We start from the raw sequence: 16,144 nt of genomic DNA, 5'->3' as shown, positions 1-16,144 counted from the left end.
CACACACACACACACACACACACACACACACACACACACACACACACACACACACACACACACACACACACACACACACACACACACAATGGTGATTTGGATGCGTGCATAAAACCATATAAGCCCCTAAGATGTAGGGGAATGCAATGCACGTGCTTGCACACACAGTCTCATGCACATGCACACACGCACACACCACAGACCCCTCAAAGCAAAGAGTAAAAAACGCATCTGGAAAACGCCACCATCTGCTGCACTTGCATCGCTGTCCCGTGCAGGAGTAGTGTGCAGCTCGCCTGATCTCAACCTACTATTACTGGAAGTGCATCCATCAACAATCAGTCTGCGCGCCTGGACCAAAACAAACCAACATGTCTGCAAAATTAAATTAAATAAAAAAAAGAAAAAAAAGAAAGCATGCATATGCACTCACCCCGTGCTGGTGGAGACGCTGTCAGTGAGCGGGTTGGACGGGATCTGAAAGTCAGTCAGTCCGTGTGACGGGGAGGAGGAGGAGAAGGAGACTGCGGAGGATGGAGATGGTCTGCGCGTCTCCGTCTGATGCTTTCTGCGGATGTGACGGCGCTGCGCCCCGCAGCGGCCGTGCACGGTACTGTATATATATATATTCATATATATTCATGACAAGAAAGGGATTGCATTCATGCGCGTCTGCGTGTGTGTGCATGTGTGTATTTGTGAGGGGATTATGGCCGGGGACAGTCTGACTCTGCTCTGTGTTTTTGGATGCGACAATACACAGTTTCATTTCAGCTTTTTTTTTTTTTTTTTTTTGTGGATCATCCTGAACAATCCTTGAATTAGTCTAATACCCCGCCTTTAGAATTTAGTTCAATGAAGCTCCGGTTCCTGTGATCAAACACTGCTTATGTGGCGAACCAGCACTTTTCTTCCATTCATGCATCCATCTTCATTCTCCATCTTCTGCGCTCCTGTCAACGTGTCTGTCCTTGTGGTGAAGAGTTGGCACACTAGGTGAACTTGCATGCTTTCACACGTGAAAATATACCTGTGTGTTAGTGAAAGAAAGAAGTCTGCATATTTCCCACACGCCATAATCACCATTATCGTGTTTTTCTTTGTTGTCTCTCACCCTTTCATGTGGCCCTCATTAAAATTGTTTTAAACTTCTTTAAAAGACCGGCTTTGGGTCTTTGAGGTTTATTACCAGCCACATTGTGCAAAGAGGATTTCAAAGCTTTGGTGTGATGGCGAGCTTAATTGCATGATGCTGACCTGCTCTAGTTGAGTATGAACATTATCCTTCACATCATCTATGTACGACACCATCAGGGAATAAATGAATGCAGCTCACAGAGAATGGAGAAAAGTTTGATATGGAAGAAGATTGAGAATCTGAAGATCCAGATGATCGGAGATATCATAATGGGTATTGATTATTCCTATTTGTGAAAATAATGCTCCCATTATTTAGTTGGACATATCATATCCCACTGTGTACATTGTTCTATTTAAAATCTACTTCTTCTTCAGTGCAGTTAAATATGTGATCAACAGACTAAAATCAATTGCTAAATCAGAACAAACCTATAGCATCGAACGCCAACTCACTTCTTTATTACCTCAAAAATACATATTACACAATTACATGTACAGCGAGTAAGCTGACAAAACTGTGGACATTTTAATATGGATCATTCTCAAGTTTTTAGGGAATGTCAGACAATAACGGTTTTGGGTCGAAAGTGTAGGTGAAGAATTAAGACAAATATTCTGATATGAACTCCCCAAGAGCTGTTTGGTCAGACATGTTTGCAAATTCCCGGAAGGAATTGCCCAACAGAATGACAAATATCTTGTAAAAATAAAGTCAGTTGCGAGGAAGAAAACATTCATGACAAATTGGGGTGAGGAAACACCACCAACAAAGGATCAGTGGCTAAAGGTCGCAGAAAGCATTTTCTTTGTTAAGAAGACATGGACTCCATGGAAAATAAAAGGACTGTAACAAGACTGCAAAGGAACAATTCTGGGTTATTATCATTATGAACAATGGATAAATCTGTCTTTAAGGCTAATGCAACATGAAGGCATAGCTCAAGTGGCATTGATTCTTTGGTTTGGATTTATGTATTTTTTTAGAAAAAATATTCTAATAAAGATTTAGTTGGGTTTTTATAAACACTATGTCAGAATTATCAGTCATTACAGTTTGTTTGTGTTATATTTAACAATAAGGGGCATATAAGATCCTCAAAGTAAAAACAAAGAGTCACGCCAGGCTCGTCCTGCACTTCCTGGAAACATTACATTTAATCTTTTATGATACAATCATTGGAGGCAACTGTACAAATAAAGCCAATGACAAGCTCCCGATGCCCTCAGTGCAGATCCGTCCCTGCTGTACTTGCATTATCATTACTAAATAATATTTACGGCCGCCAGCAATCAGTTGGCTGTGCATGTGTGTGTGTGTGTGTGAAGTTTATTTAGAGGAGCACTCAAGTGATTTGGCAAAGCACCAGTGAATAATTGAGACATTCATAGGAGGTATGTCTATAACTGAACGCTCCATTATAAAAGCAGCAGAGGTCAAAGATATCTGAAAGTAAAATATGTTGTTCAAACTCTACAGAATTATTTTTTAAGATATAAAGAAGAAAAAAACTTGATTTCATAGGGTCTCCCATTCAGACTATCAACGTCCTCTCAATGTTTAATGAGCTGTTTTTGTTCTTAACATCTGGAATACATAGTGTGAACAGCATGCATCGCAAATGCGTCACGGGACGGTGGCGTCGCAGGAAAATCCGTCCTACATAATATGTAAACGTCAACGGTGCGTGACGTGTTGTCATTTAAGAGAATGCGCATATCTGAGTTATACAGTCTAAAAACGTTCCTACTTTCCAAATAAACTATGGAAAAGAACATATTTCTTCTTGCCATGGGGGTCTGCAGACACATGGTGCCTTATTGTGGCCTGAGCAGAGGACAGCGTCCAGAGCAAGATGGACGACTCACGTCACAGTGACGTAGAGGTGAGTAACACAATCCTATCTCAAGCGGTTAGCCTGAAACGCACGATACAGACAAGTGGAAACAGTCACGCTTGCAGCTTCTTCAGCAAATGCAAACTTTCGAGTTTCATGATGATCTTTCTCTTTATTTGTGGTTGTTTTGTACGAGTGAGGGGCCATCCGACAGCTTCACCCTCGGGGCTGTGTCCGTCGGGTCAGTAACCCACTCATGCATTTAATGAGCGTTTCAGCCTGTGTTGGGAACCAAACAAACAGATTGATTTTGTTGCATTTATTGTCTGAACAGCACCTTGGATCCCAGCTGGTTTGGTAAATGACTTTCTGAATGACTTGCAGGACTCTGAAATCAGTCTCATTTTGCCGCAGATCTACTTTTTGTACAATGAAAAGATCGTTCAGTTTGGACAGCAGAGCCATCTTTCATGGGAACTTGTTCTAAAACTTGAGCCTAAAAATAAAGAAAATCTTTATGTCTGGTTAGGGATTCTCCACATGCTGATAGGCCGCCTTTATCAGTCTATGATTTATGGCATACGATCCTTTACTTTCACCCTTAAAGTCCTTTTATAAGTATTTCTTTGAGTGCAAGATACTTTCTCTCCACGGTGAGCTTCCCATCAGAGCATGACAACAAACATGTCAAGGAGCTTTCAGCTGCTGAACCCAGACTCCATGAATTCCAAGCATGCAAACCCCTCAACCAAAACCACATTATTGACAACGACAAAGGCACCACGGCAGAAAAGTCAGGCATATGACCTGCATTAGAATTGGCATGGTTCTGATAATGCGTGAAGAGGAATGTGCAAAATGAAAGGATGACTGCTGCACCAGTAACAGGGTCATTCGGAGAGGAAATGTGGGGAGTTAAAGGGAGAGTAATTCCCTGCATGCTTAGCCTTATTAAATATGTAGCACAAAGGAAATGTGTTCTCTTTTACTCTTTAGCACCAGACCCCCTTTGGCCGCCAACCAAGTGATGCACACAGACCGCACGGTCAGGCAAAAGCTGGATGAATGTGCAGCGTGGGATCGGAAAGAAAATGTTTTCCAGAGAGGACATATTGGCTGTTTTACTTTCCTCCCCCGACCTTGACCATCCTGAGGCTGTCAGCTCTTCCTCCTCAGCTCTGAGCAACCCCCCCCCCCCCCCCCCCCCCCCCCCCTCCCTGCCTCCCTTTAAATATTGAAGATGGATAATGGTGTTCGACTTCTTCCTGGGGCCAGGCAGAAAGGCTCAGAGACAAGAGAAGCAACACACACACACACACACACACACACACACACACACACACACACACACACACACACACACACACACACACACACACACACACACAAACACCTGTCTTCACTCGTGCAAAAAAATAAAAAAAGCCCCCAAAAAAAATCAAGATTCATGACTCAAAGGAAAACTCAGCAGAAACTTCACTTCCCCCAATGTGGAACAAGAAGCTGCTGCTCCCTGATTTCTGTGGAGCAAGTCACACATCTCACACTCCGTCTTAACAAGCAGCATCGTGGAGACATCATTCCTTATCAGCAGAGCCTCCCTCTCTTTTTTTTCCCCCTTAATCTCAATCCCCATTAAATCTGTAATCACAGCACAGATGTTGCGTTACGACATGAAACAGGGTGCGCTAATGCTGCTCAGTGTCGAGCTGCAATCACAAATACACAAGTTAAGGATTCCTGAATTGTCTGCTGGAAGTCTTCACACAACTGAGCTGCACTGTTTCCGTGATTCATCAGCTCTACTGATTTGGCAGAGATACTGTAATCCCAGCCCAACCAAAAGCAATTGCAGTGTCTGTAATTGACTTGAAACATGTATTTTTGGATGTTGGAGGGAAACCAAGGTACCCAAAGAACATGCAAACCCAATCTGCGAGAATGCTGTCCTAACAATACCGATCAATGTTTCACATTGGTAAAACATGCAAACTCCGCCCAGCAAGTTTTGCTCACTAGAAAAATTAAAAACACAAACAACTCCTAGAGTTTTATTAGTTTTATTGTATTATACTTTGATTTGATATGTCGCTGATTCACTCGAAAAACAAACAAAAAAATATACATTTGACTTTCTCAACCCCTGCCCGTCCCACTTCCAAACAAACAAAGGCAAATATGACAACAACAACAACAACAAAAACAAAATGAACCTAATTGACCCGAACAGGTGGGCCAACATATATAAGTTATTGTCTTCTCTCTGGCTATAAGGTGCAGACAAAACACCACATGTTCTATTACTGTCAACTTAAAATACCAGCCCCTTGTTTATACTGTAAATAGTGCAGAAATAGTGGCGCTCACACTTTGGGAAGACTTCAGAAACTTGGATGGTTGGTGGCGGTGGTGGTATTGTATATGTATGTGTGTGTGAAGAATGAGGAGGGTTACATGAGGCAGACTAACAGATGGGTGCACATGGTTGACCATCTGCACAGGCGACAGCAGCGCTGTTGTATTCTTCAGTCTTGGGAGTGTTTTTTTTAGGGGAGCTCGGTTGGCAGGTAAACACAGTCCTCCAGAGGGAGAAAACTGAGTAAATATGGACAATAGCTCCTCAGCAGCATCTTAAGAAAGTGAAAATGGGCTATGTGCTGCAATATTCGCTTAAATCTCACTAAATCTACTGATATAGGCAAAGGTAACATCTTCAAGCGCAGTGTGCAACCCCGTCAAAGCATGCAGACAGATCATCAGCAGTACTTAAATGCTTTTTCTGCATGCATATTATAATCTCAAGCAGATTGGGATTTAATATCTTTTAATTTGTGTTATTGTTAATATTCTAAAGCCCCTCCACTAAGTAAATGCAATGTTTCTGTATGAAAATGTAATGCAACATGAGGGGAATCATTTGAAATCTCATGGCGTACACACAAACGTTGGCAACTATTATAAAGGAACGAACCAAGATGTTGCTTCAGGTCTTAATTATTTAAGCAGAGCTGACATCCGGAGCATCAGTGCTGGTGTTTGCATTAGAGACACAATAACAGTGTTCAACTAAATCTGCGAGACCTGAAAAACAAATATTTTCGGAGTCATTGCTGGTATTGCCGAATCCAGAAAGAAAACAAGTGATCGCAAGTGATGCCATCCAAAGATGTTAGTGGATTAACAATACCAGTTAAGCCCACAAACAATACAATTAAAAACATAAACATCAAATTCTGATTATTCATGCATTGTAACATGCTTCTAAAAACTTAAGGTTACTTAAGGTAACTCCAGATGTTCTTACATAACCCAAAAGCAAAGATAAGAATAACAGTATTGAATCTTAAAAGAATTGAGGGCTTCTGGGGACTGCTGTGTCTTTTTTTTTTTGCTCCACCGTCTGTGTAAATGGCAGTGAGGCAGATAGATTTGTTCAATCGGTGCAAATGCAAAGGCACAACCCAGGTAAGATGTCCTTGTGTGAACAGGGAGCCTGTCTGTCACAGGAGGCAGTTTGCACGCACTGGACGGTCTGAGCTTCTGTGTGAACCGACTGCAAACCCACACCGGGAAGGAAAAACCCATTACCGCGCTGTTGTGGAACGTTTGTGTAAAAAAAGGGACAAATTGTGCACAGGAGCGAAAATAAGAGAACATCATATACTTCCTGCATGAGGCCCAATATCGCACCACACACACACACAAGACTGTTGAGGGAAATAATAATCTGCTGCTGTATAAACTGAAAAATAAAGATGGGCATGTTATGAGACTAGAGAAATCTTGTGATTGCTATCAGAGAGGCGGCGATGTGTCAGTGAGTGGGTGTGGGGAGGGGGTTGTGACAATCATGCAGCCCTGTTGGTCAGGAGTGTCCGAAAGGCGCCTGTGTGCTCAGAGGTCTCTGAACAATGACCGCGTTGGCCAAATCCGCCTCTTCGAGACTCAATTCTCTGTCGCTGAGCTCCCTGACGGGGAGCGACGTGGTCAGGATGAAGGGCGGGCAGCTCCTCTGGCAGCGCGCCACGAAATCTTGAACGTCAGTGATCCTGGAAGAAGAAATATGAATAAAAGATAAAGAAACAAAAGCACATAACAAAAGGCGGAGCTATTCCCCGCTGAATACTTCTGCTCCTGCTTAGCAGCCAAGCATTCCCAGACAAATACTCTAATCCCTCCTGTGACATGTGATTTCTCTCTGAAGCACTATACTAGTAACATCATCAATTATTAACACTGGCCCAGCATACACAAGCAATCCTATAGCGGGACCACTGCTTGGGCACTGAGGGTGGCTTAAGGTTGGAGGGGTTCAGTCCTCTCTATCCTTTAGCTACTAACCCTGTTATATAAATGCTGCATCGCTGTTACGCAATCCCTCTCTGGGGATTTTATGGATCCACGCCGTTGCTACATCTCAGATTATGTTTTCCTGCAGCCCCGTGCACAGTGGCAGGAGGATACAACGTGCACGGCTCCTTCAGCCCTCCTACTCCTGCACACTAGAACAAAGCATGACGTAATCCTAAAACAACCCCCCACCCCACCACCACCTTTCAAGCTATGACAAACAAACAAACAAAAAATCTTCTGAGTTGTCCCTTCAACTGTTTCTTCCCTATGATGCTTGAGATTGTGGGCTTTACAGGCGCGGTGACAAGATTTTCCTCTTCCCGAACTGTCACTTTTTGTTTTCGATATGCAGGACATATCTGAGCACGTCAGAGACGTGGAGTGGTGTAGTATTTTAGCCTTTGTATCGCGATACGCACCGATGGGATAGGTTGAACCTCTGCACCAGTCTCCTGCCGTCGGCCAACCAGATCTGCAGCGAGGTAACGGGAAGGGCGTGGTCTAGTGTTACCATGGGAATAGGAGGAGATTCTCCGTCCTCGTGCACAGATGGTGACCTGGCCACTACTCTGGGAGCGACGCTGGGAAAGCACAGGCATAGATGACAGAGTAAGCATCAGTTGAAAGTGTGAAATTCAGGCAGATTATAAAACATTTTTAATTGAAAACATTTTTATTTTTTTAAATGTCTCGCTGGGAATTTTTAAACGCTCAGGTTGGTATTCGTTCAGCAATGGTGTGAAGGTGTTGAGTTTCTCGGTTTATCAGGCCAACTGTCACTGGTCAGATGTGTGGGAATTGCTGATACCTGGATTTAGAGGGACACCTAGTGGTGCAATGTGATATAGACTATGTAGTGGTGAGCTACAGAAGCTGCAGCTTCAGACACACAATCACTGCCTGTAAACACTAAATCCAAGAGGTTTGAAGTTTCACAAGGGTTTGAATATGATGCTACTAATCCCGCATCACGTAACACCAGCAGGAAGGCAACTGATCGCCTCAAACACATAAGCAGTGTTTATGAAGTTTGTTGTTAAGAACTGCGAGGAGTCTTGGAAAATGATGTGCTGATCTTAAACAATTCAGTCTGACTGGGTTTACATGAAGAGGCAGGAGAATCAGAAAAACATCACATCCACATTCTCCAAATGCCTTTAAAAACTTGCTTTTGTGGTCACACAAAGTACTGATTTCTCTCCTGTTGACTCACTTTATAAAGGCAACAATGAATACATCAATTTTTAAACCACTCTCAAGCTTAAACTTTGTGTTTGATCGTTCCAAATTTGACTTTCACCCTAACAGCGATCGGTTACCTGCCAAGTCGATACCCTCGGCCACTGAAGGGGTGAAAGGCCTTCTTCCTGGGGACATAATTCTCCTCGGTGAGGTCCTCCACGCTGATCTCCAGCTCCTCCTCCTCCGCCCTGCTCCCCCACTCCGTGGGAAGCTCCCTGGGACAGATTAAAGATCATGTTCGGAGGCCAGTCAGATCAATCAATATGACAAACGAGCTGCGCTAATGAACGTTATGCTTAATCTATCTTAAGTCGCCCGATAAAGGTCTGGCAGGAGGACAGCCACACTGCTAATTTCCTCTTGAGGGGAAGATGGCGGGGTCGCCTGTAAGATCAAACAAGTAGCGAGCCAAGGGCGCGGGCGATTCACAATTCTCTGTTTGTCCAACACCTGTACCATTCTGGTTCCTAGAACTGAGTTTTGGAAGAACTTTGTTGGAGATGTGGCTGTGGAAAGCTGAGCTCAGGCTTGTGGGCCGGATGAAGACGCAGAGGAGAGCTACGATCGCACAGTAGTATGACTCGCTTTTGCTTTCACACTGGCAATCCTGACAAGCAGACCACGAGAAGTAAACAGCGGTTGTTTATTGCGCAACTTCTGTACACTGCGCGGGGCTAAATGCACTTGTGGGATGACCGCGCTTGTATTTGTTACCGGCTGAGAGCCCATCAAGTAATGATGAAATGCGAACGAAGTGAAAACTACTCAGGTTATTTTCCCTCGCTGGGACCAAGCAATGTGATTCTGATCACGCCTCGGAGTTGGTCTGCAGAGACGATTTGAGTCAACGCCTGCCTGTGGGCTCGGATAAAACCACACCAGGCTTTGTTTAGAAGCAGACGGAGGCCTGTTTACTAAACGCTTTTCGGTGCACAGCGGAGTTCAGATGGCAGCATTTACCACTCAGTATAATGACTCACACTAACCAGTATTTTGTTTTGTTTTTTTAATCAACCCAAACTTGACACAGATATCCTCTTAGGCGTAATAAATTATGTAATATATTTATTTACTTCATAATCAGTGGTTTTTCTGCAAGTTTACTGAGTTAAGATGTCTCAATCAGATGTCTGATACATGGAAATCATCAGAGTTGTGTTTACTGAAGGGGAAAAAAATCATTTATTTACACACTGCAGCTTATTTGCATGAAACCGAGGAGCGAGTGCTGCCGTCCCTTTCCCCCCCCAAGAGCATCGACTAACTACTTGAACTAACTGCTCAGACAGCTCTCATAAATAAAACTGTAAATACAGTGATCATCTCTTATTTAACACTCCTTTATTAGTCGCGTTGAGCTGATTACACTCACCCCCTCTTTATAGAATCCAGGAAATCTTGATTCTCTGGTATCGTGTAGCTGCGAAAGTCCCCGTCGTTTACGGTGAAGCCGTCCTTCCACAGCCTCACCACCATCTCCACCTGCAGAGGAAGCAAAACCACAAGTCCTCATCCACACTGTGACCGGTAAGTAAGCATAGACCTGGACAATACGTCCAGTTGTGCATTTTTATTGATCGATTTTAGATGCACGGCTTTTATTGTTTGTTTTTATTGATTGATTTTATATTACGCACAGATGGGATTGCATTTAATCTATCTATCTATCTATCTATCTATCTATCTATCTATCTATCTATCTATCTATCTATCTATCTATCTATCTATCTATCTATCGATCGATCGATCGATCGATCGATCGATCGATCGATCGGGAATATGTCATCTGCTACCACATTTATAGAGATGCACTTTCAAATAAACAGATAATGGATGCTATTTTCATCAAGTTTTATTAATACACATCGTATTCTTGAGGATTAAACTGGTAGCTACCAATCCTTTTGACATTTTACAAAAAGCCGTGAAACCGTCTGGGTCAGATGTGAGAAGAATATGAGGTATGAACAGCTCCTCCAGGTTATAAAAGGTAAATAAAAACTAATTTAGCCCTCTAAAGTTTGTCTCTTTTCTTCATTAAAAAAAAATAAAAAATCTCTCAGATCAGAGCAAAACGTTGTTTGAACCACCTTCACCTCACAGAGCTATAACAGGCTTCTTACACACTCGTGTATTACTGTAGATGCTGAGTCGACGCTTTAGCCCTCTGAGATGCAACGCCGGGATCTGAATTGACGCGCTTCATGCTGGTGTGTCAGGTGAATGAAAGTCCAAGTACTTATTCCCGATGTACACGCCGTGTTCCTTTATTAACATTCACAACGTGCAGTTTCCATTACACTCTCACGCATCTTATTCTGATTTCTAGACATGTCCCCCGATTCAGCGGTCAGAAACTGCTTACTGTTGGTGGAACACCGGACCAACAAAGAAAAGTCTCCAGAAGCTCTGAATTAGAAATCCTCACACTTGTCCAAAATGTTCATTAGCTGACTCAAATATTCTATTCCTCCCACTAACAGCTGCCGTGATAAACAGGCAACTAGTGTTATTCACTTCACCTGATTGATCCTTATTGTGTTATTGTAAGGTCATTTCACTCCACATTTCAGTAGGTGGTATATTGATGAGGGCGCCGTTTTAGCTTGAGGTATTAGTGACTGACCTTGGAAGTCCCGGAGGCATCGTAACAGATCTTCTCCACTTCATCGAGGAGGTCTTCTACAGAGAAACTTCGCCTCATCGCAGCCTCCTCTTTATTACTCTCACCCACAGCCCTTTTAATTAAAAGACAGAGAGAAATAAATATCAAGCTTCAGTAGATTTAAAAGGCTTCATACGATCAGTCACATCCATAAACCGACGGGCGCTACTTGGGAGCTCTCGCCTGGACACACTCCAACGTATTGACAGGGCAAGATGGGGAATTGAACCGCCAACACTGGGATCGGACATCAACTCGCTCTGCCCGCTGAACCGCAGCCACACATATTGAGTGGAAGGTTGAGTCATTATTTGTCACTGGATATAGCCTGAAGTCACAGGGCCTTTTGCAAAAGATTCTGGCTTCCCTTTAAGTTTAATTTGTAATCAATGGCCTAATATAACACAATCATCTCTGCAGGAACATTTATTCTCATAGACAGCTTAAACAATTGGAAAAACCCAAACAATTCCCCTCAGTGCGTTTCTGAAGTAGTTTCCATTTCAGTTGTAGATAGTAGTAAAATTGAAAAATACTCATTTCAAATATGATTAAAACGATTCGATTTTATATTGCATTTACAAATTGGCATTTGATTTAAATTTTCCTATAGAAGGAGATAAAGAAGGAGTATTCAGTTAAAAGAATGTACGAAATACAGATGAAAGAATCAAATATTAATTCAGACTGTGGCTTACGATTTTAAAAGTAGGAAGTTAAATTTAGTGGTGTCAATCAGTATGTTCCACGTGTGGAAACTAATAATTACATAGAAGACACCAACTACAATTGTATTACCTTACTACATAAGCAACTGCTTGGGGGGGATTGCAATGTTGTAATAAGAGTAGCAAACATAAGAGCCTGTGACTTCATCCCAGACAGCAGTGAAAGCCGAAAGTGAGCACACGCAGCAAAATACTGCAAGCTCAGCATTTGTTTTTATTGACATGTTATCATGTTTTAGTGCAACAATACACGTTACACATTTTCCCTTGATTTTCTTTTTTTTACTTTTGACTTCCTCCAAGGTATGAAATAATCAGGAATGAAAATTGAAAATGAAATTTTTGTGAATTAATTGTGATCAGTGGCTCCTTTATCTCTCGTTTAAGATTCTGTTGTTTTGATTTTGCGGAGGAAAAATGGATTCCAGCACATAACAATAAATCTACAATAAAGTGTGCAATAAATGCTTATTATGCTTTAATGTGATCCGACCGAGTCAAGACCAAACTGAGCTGTAGGCTACTCACATTATGTCCATTGTATTTTATGTGTGTGTACTGACTGACCTATACATGCTTCGTTTATTAAATAAATACTTTTGTCAGGTTACCGTTTCATTGTTTCCATCATTACAGTGAAGAAAATTTTTTTAATATTTTGTTGAATCTCGACTTTAAAGTTTTCAGAGCCTTGTTTCATTTTTTTTCCTAGTAGGGCTTAAAGAGAAAGCGATTATGAATTTCTATTTTGATTTTCTATAAAGAGGCATTATTACTTTTTCATATAATAAGGAATGTGAGTGAGTTCTTGCCAAGGTCATGTCAACATCTGACCCCATCTGGCATACCGGACAAGCTTAAGTGTAAAAACTATACAGATAAATTACCCTAATTACTGAAAAAGTAGGAAGTTGGGTCATTTGTTCTTTAGTTTTAATTTTGAAATAAACACGGTGAGCTGTTGCTTTACTGTATTTTGAATCGGGCTTTGTTAAAAATGCTTTAATGTAAACTTTTACTTCTTTTTTAAATCTCAAATTTTTCTTAAGTTATTGAACCAAATTTTCATCGACTTGTATCTATTTGAACTAAAACAAAAGAAAGATTTGTTGTTGTGGTTCTTCATAATGGCGTTGCAGTACTCGAGAGCAGTCTTGCTCTTGAGTTCAAATTGTCAAAGTCTTGGCCTGCTCTGGCCTTGGTCTTGATTTGGTATCAGATTAGGTGGTTGTAACTACAACACTTGTTTATATTGTTATAAACCTTGTTATTGGGCCTTTAAATTGATTGTGTTAATCCCTGCCTTGGTAATCTAGGTATGTCCATTGATCGGTCTCTGTCACTAGACGGCCAGTTAACATGATCCCATTTCTGACATTTGTGTAATATAGCTTGGTATGGTTTGTAAGGCAGAATTGGAGATGATCTTACATGCCTCAATCTTGTCTTCTCTCTTAACCACCTTCAAACACTCGAAAATGCAGCTTCATCCCTGTCATATCCTCTTCTTGTTCATTTTGAACCACTGGTGCTAACTTTTAAGTCTTTGCATGGTCAAACACCCTAGTTTATTGCTGACCTGCTTGACCCTTACAGCCTAAATAGAGCTCTCAGGTCTGGCCAACAAAAACTATTAATTTGTTCTATTCTATTATTTTTGTTTATATATGTTTTACATCTCTATAGCTTAGCTGTTGTTCTTCTCTTTTAGCAGTTTTACTACATATTCCTATTATTTCTACTGATTTCATGTCTGTTCCTATACTCCTGCCTGACCTGCCCATCCACAGAGAGGATTTAAATTATAAGGCATGTCTGTAGTAATTTCAAGTATTATGTGGCTGGGCCAGGCGGCGATCAAAGTATGATCACCCTATAAACAGCCAAAATTGAAACTTTATGACATGTAAGTGAGGATTTGTATCACCCTTACCATTGATCATCATTGTCTGCCCCCTCAGAGTCAATCTCTTTCATGATGCTGTGCGATTCCCATCTGAGGAAAACACACACATGCTATAGAAAACAGGGCCTGAAACAGCGTGCAGGACACATCGGGGAGGTATCCTTAAGCATTTCACACATTTATCACACAATCCAAGCATACATAAACAGTTTAACCAGCAATAACAAACTGTCAGAGACATTTTGTTGATCGATAACGAGGCAGTCTGGAGCGTTATTATCGTTAATTACGCAGGCGTCACCAAGCCGTGAGCGCGCATGCAGCGACAGAAACGTTTTAAAAAAAATGGAAAATAAGAACTCTCACTCACAACAGATGCTCGTTAGCATGCACATTATGAGGTTAATACGTAATTTACCAGTCTGCGTTTGCTAGGTTAATCCTGAGCTGCACATCTGCAGCCACAAGTTAGAGGTCTGCTCAGCAGGGCTGCCAGATCTGAAACACACTTTTCCGTGTTGTCATTTTAGTTATATAATAAGAGCTATTTTTTTTTCTTTTTTTTAACCCAGATTGCTCTCTATAAATTCACTAACGATGTTACAAGGAGACACATTTTTTTAATCAACCCTACTAATGCGAATTTATTCCAACTCGGTCTTTTGAAAACATGCACAATTGTGCGGAAAGTTGCCCAATTTGGCAACACAGTTGGGCTCTGCGTATGGCGTAACACCACCGTAAAACATCACCCAAGTGTCGTAACGCTACTCTACAGTAGTAGTGTAGTAGTAGTAATAATAATAATAATAATAATAATAATAATAATAATAATAATAATAATAATAATAAAAATATGGAGAGAAACCAGGATAATTAATTATAAAAGCACATAAATATTCAAATAAAATGATCAAATTTCATAAAAAAAGATTTGTATTAATAAATCGGCTAATTTAATTAAGAACAACCCCACTGACAGGCTGAATTGTGATGACAAAAGCTTGTTGTCCGTCCTCAGCTTTTTATGGTGGCATGTTTCCAGTTTCTGGTGTTTGTCAGACACCTTTAATTTCCACTATCTGATCAGTCTTTATACTTGTTTTGCGATTGTTGCATTAAAGCTTACTGTATAATTTTACACCATCCTCTTATCCCAAAGAGAAACAATGAATACTAACAGGAAATAATGAAGAATTCAAAATGTGACTGACTGATTTTCACAATCTTCAAATCACTGCAAACCCACAGAGCTGTGTTGAATTTTTACTCTCGAAACAAATAAGAAATTGTCTGCACAGTCACAGCTGTGTTTATGTATTTAAAAAAAAAGAAAACTTTCACTTTATTTTTATAAAACGACATTTCAAAGGTCGTTTCAGTGTTTTCAGTCATACAAACAGTAATTGATGTCACTGAAATACCTAATTAACCCGATTGAATCAAAAGAAAGCGAGTCACAATAGAAAACAACAGCTTGACAAAGTTGTTTTTTTTACTTTAACGGCTGCAAACACACACACAGATCAATTTAGAGTCAACAATTGACCTCAAATGCGTGTTTCTGGACTACAACCCATGACTTTCAGCCCAGTCATTTATTGACTGCAATTCTTTATTTATTTTACTTTTAATATTGCAATAAAAAACTAACAATTGTCACATTGTGGCCATTAAAAACTAGCTTGCCTTTAACCTTTTTAGATCCAAATGTTTTATAGTGTGGCTTATTATCTGGAAAACTTTTTGATTTATATCTTCAGATCCATTCGTTATGGACAAGGTGTGTATTTATTTGTCCTGCTATTGAATAAAGGGGCTATATGTCCCTGAACGATCCATGCCTGTGAGAACATTGTGTGCTTTTTAGTTGTAACTTGGGGGAGTGACTTCATGTTACTGTGAATCCCCTCTGTGATCTCTGCACAATTTAACCCCAAACTCCCGTTGTTCAGTCGGCATAAGATCCCCGAAAGAAGTAGGTTAGTGTCTCTTTGGGGTAGCAACAGTCAGCAAAAGTTAATGCACCTGCCAATAGGGGGTGGTGGTGGGAGGAAGAGGGGTAGAGAGAGAGAGAGAGAGAGAGAGAGAGAGAGAGAGAGAGAGAGAGAGAGAGAGAGAGAGAGAGAGAGAGAGAGAGAGAATACCAATGCCAGATTTGTTTGCAGAACCGAGTTAGCATGGCCAGCATGTTAGCTCATATATTGGTGTGTGAAACACTGAGCGGGGAGCGTCTCCATGGCAACAGACGCTGATCTTTGATCTCTTTTGATTT

At 41.1% G+C, this 16,144-nt stretch overlaps 1 protein-coding gene across 2 annotated transcripts; it reads right to left on the bottom strand.

The window, feature by feature from the left end:
• Nucleotides 1–5,019: 5,019 nt before the first annotated feature.
• ubxn2a (UBX domain protein 2A) lies at nucleotides 5,020–14,376 on the bottom strand. Of its 2 annotated transcripts, none has more exons than XM_080490825.1 (7): nucleotides 14,288–14,376; nucleotides 13,897–13,959; nucleotides 11,197–11,308; nucleotides 9,943–10,052; nucleotides 8,648–8,785; nucleotides 7,748–7,909; nucleotides 5,020–7,024 (listed from the first exon to the last, which is right to left on the bottom strand). In XM_080490825.1, exons 2-7 carry the CDS (start codon nucleotides 13,938–13,940, stop codon nucleotides 6,841–6,843), a joined length of 750 nt encoding a protein of 249 aa, XP_080346951.1. In that variant the 5' UTR covers nucleotides 13,941–13,959; nucleotides 14,288–14,376; the 3' UTR covers nucleotides 5,020–6,840. The 2 variants fall into 2 exon arrangements, with proteins under 2 accessions (XP_080346951.1, XP_080346952.1); XM_080490826.1 differs by having other exon boundaries at nucleotides 14,240–14,347.
• Between the last annotated feature and the right edge of the window lie 1,768 nt (nucleotides 14,377–16,144).

This window comes from Lipophrys pholis, assembly GCF_963383615.2.
Source record: "Lipophrys pholis genome assembly, chromosome: 21".
In the NCBI taxonomy this organism is placed as follows: domain Eukaryota; kingdom Metazoa; phylum Chordata; class Actinopteri; order Blenniiformes; family Blenniidae; genus Lipophrys; species Lipophrys pholis.
Note: the sequence above shows the minus strand (reverse complement) of the source record. Positions and strands in the feature narration are given on the sequence as shown.

What these genes read in the sequence shown, in the direction of transcription:
- ubxn2a (XM_080490825.1), bottom strand. Translation starts at nt 13,940, where the DNA reads ATGAAAGAGATTGACTCTGAGGGGGCAGACAATGATGATCAATG. An exon ending in GCAGACAATGATGATCAATG is followed by an intron (nt 11,309 to 13,896) that starts GTAAGGGTGATA and finishes TTTAATTAAAAG; the next exon opens with GGCTGTGGGTGAGAGTAATA. An exon ending in CGAGGGTATCGACTTGGCAG is followed by an intron (nt 7,910 to 8,647) that starts GTAACCGATCGC and finishes GTGCTTTCCCAG; the next exon opens with CGTCGCTCCCAGAGTAGTGG.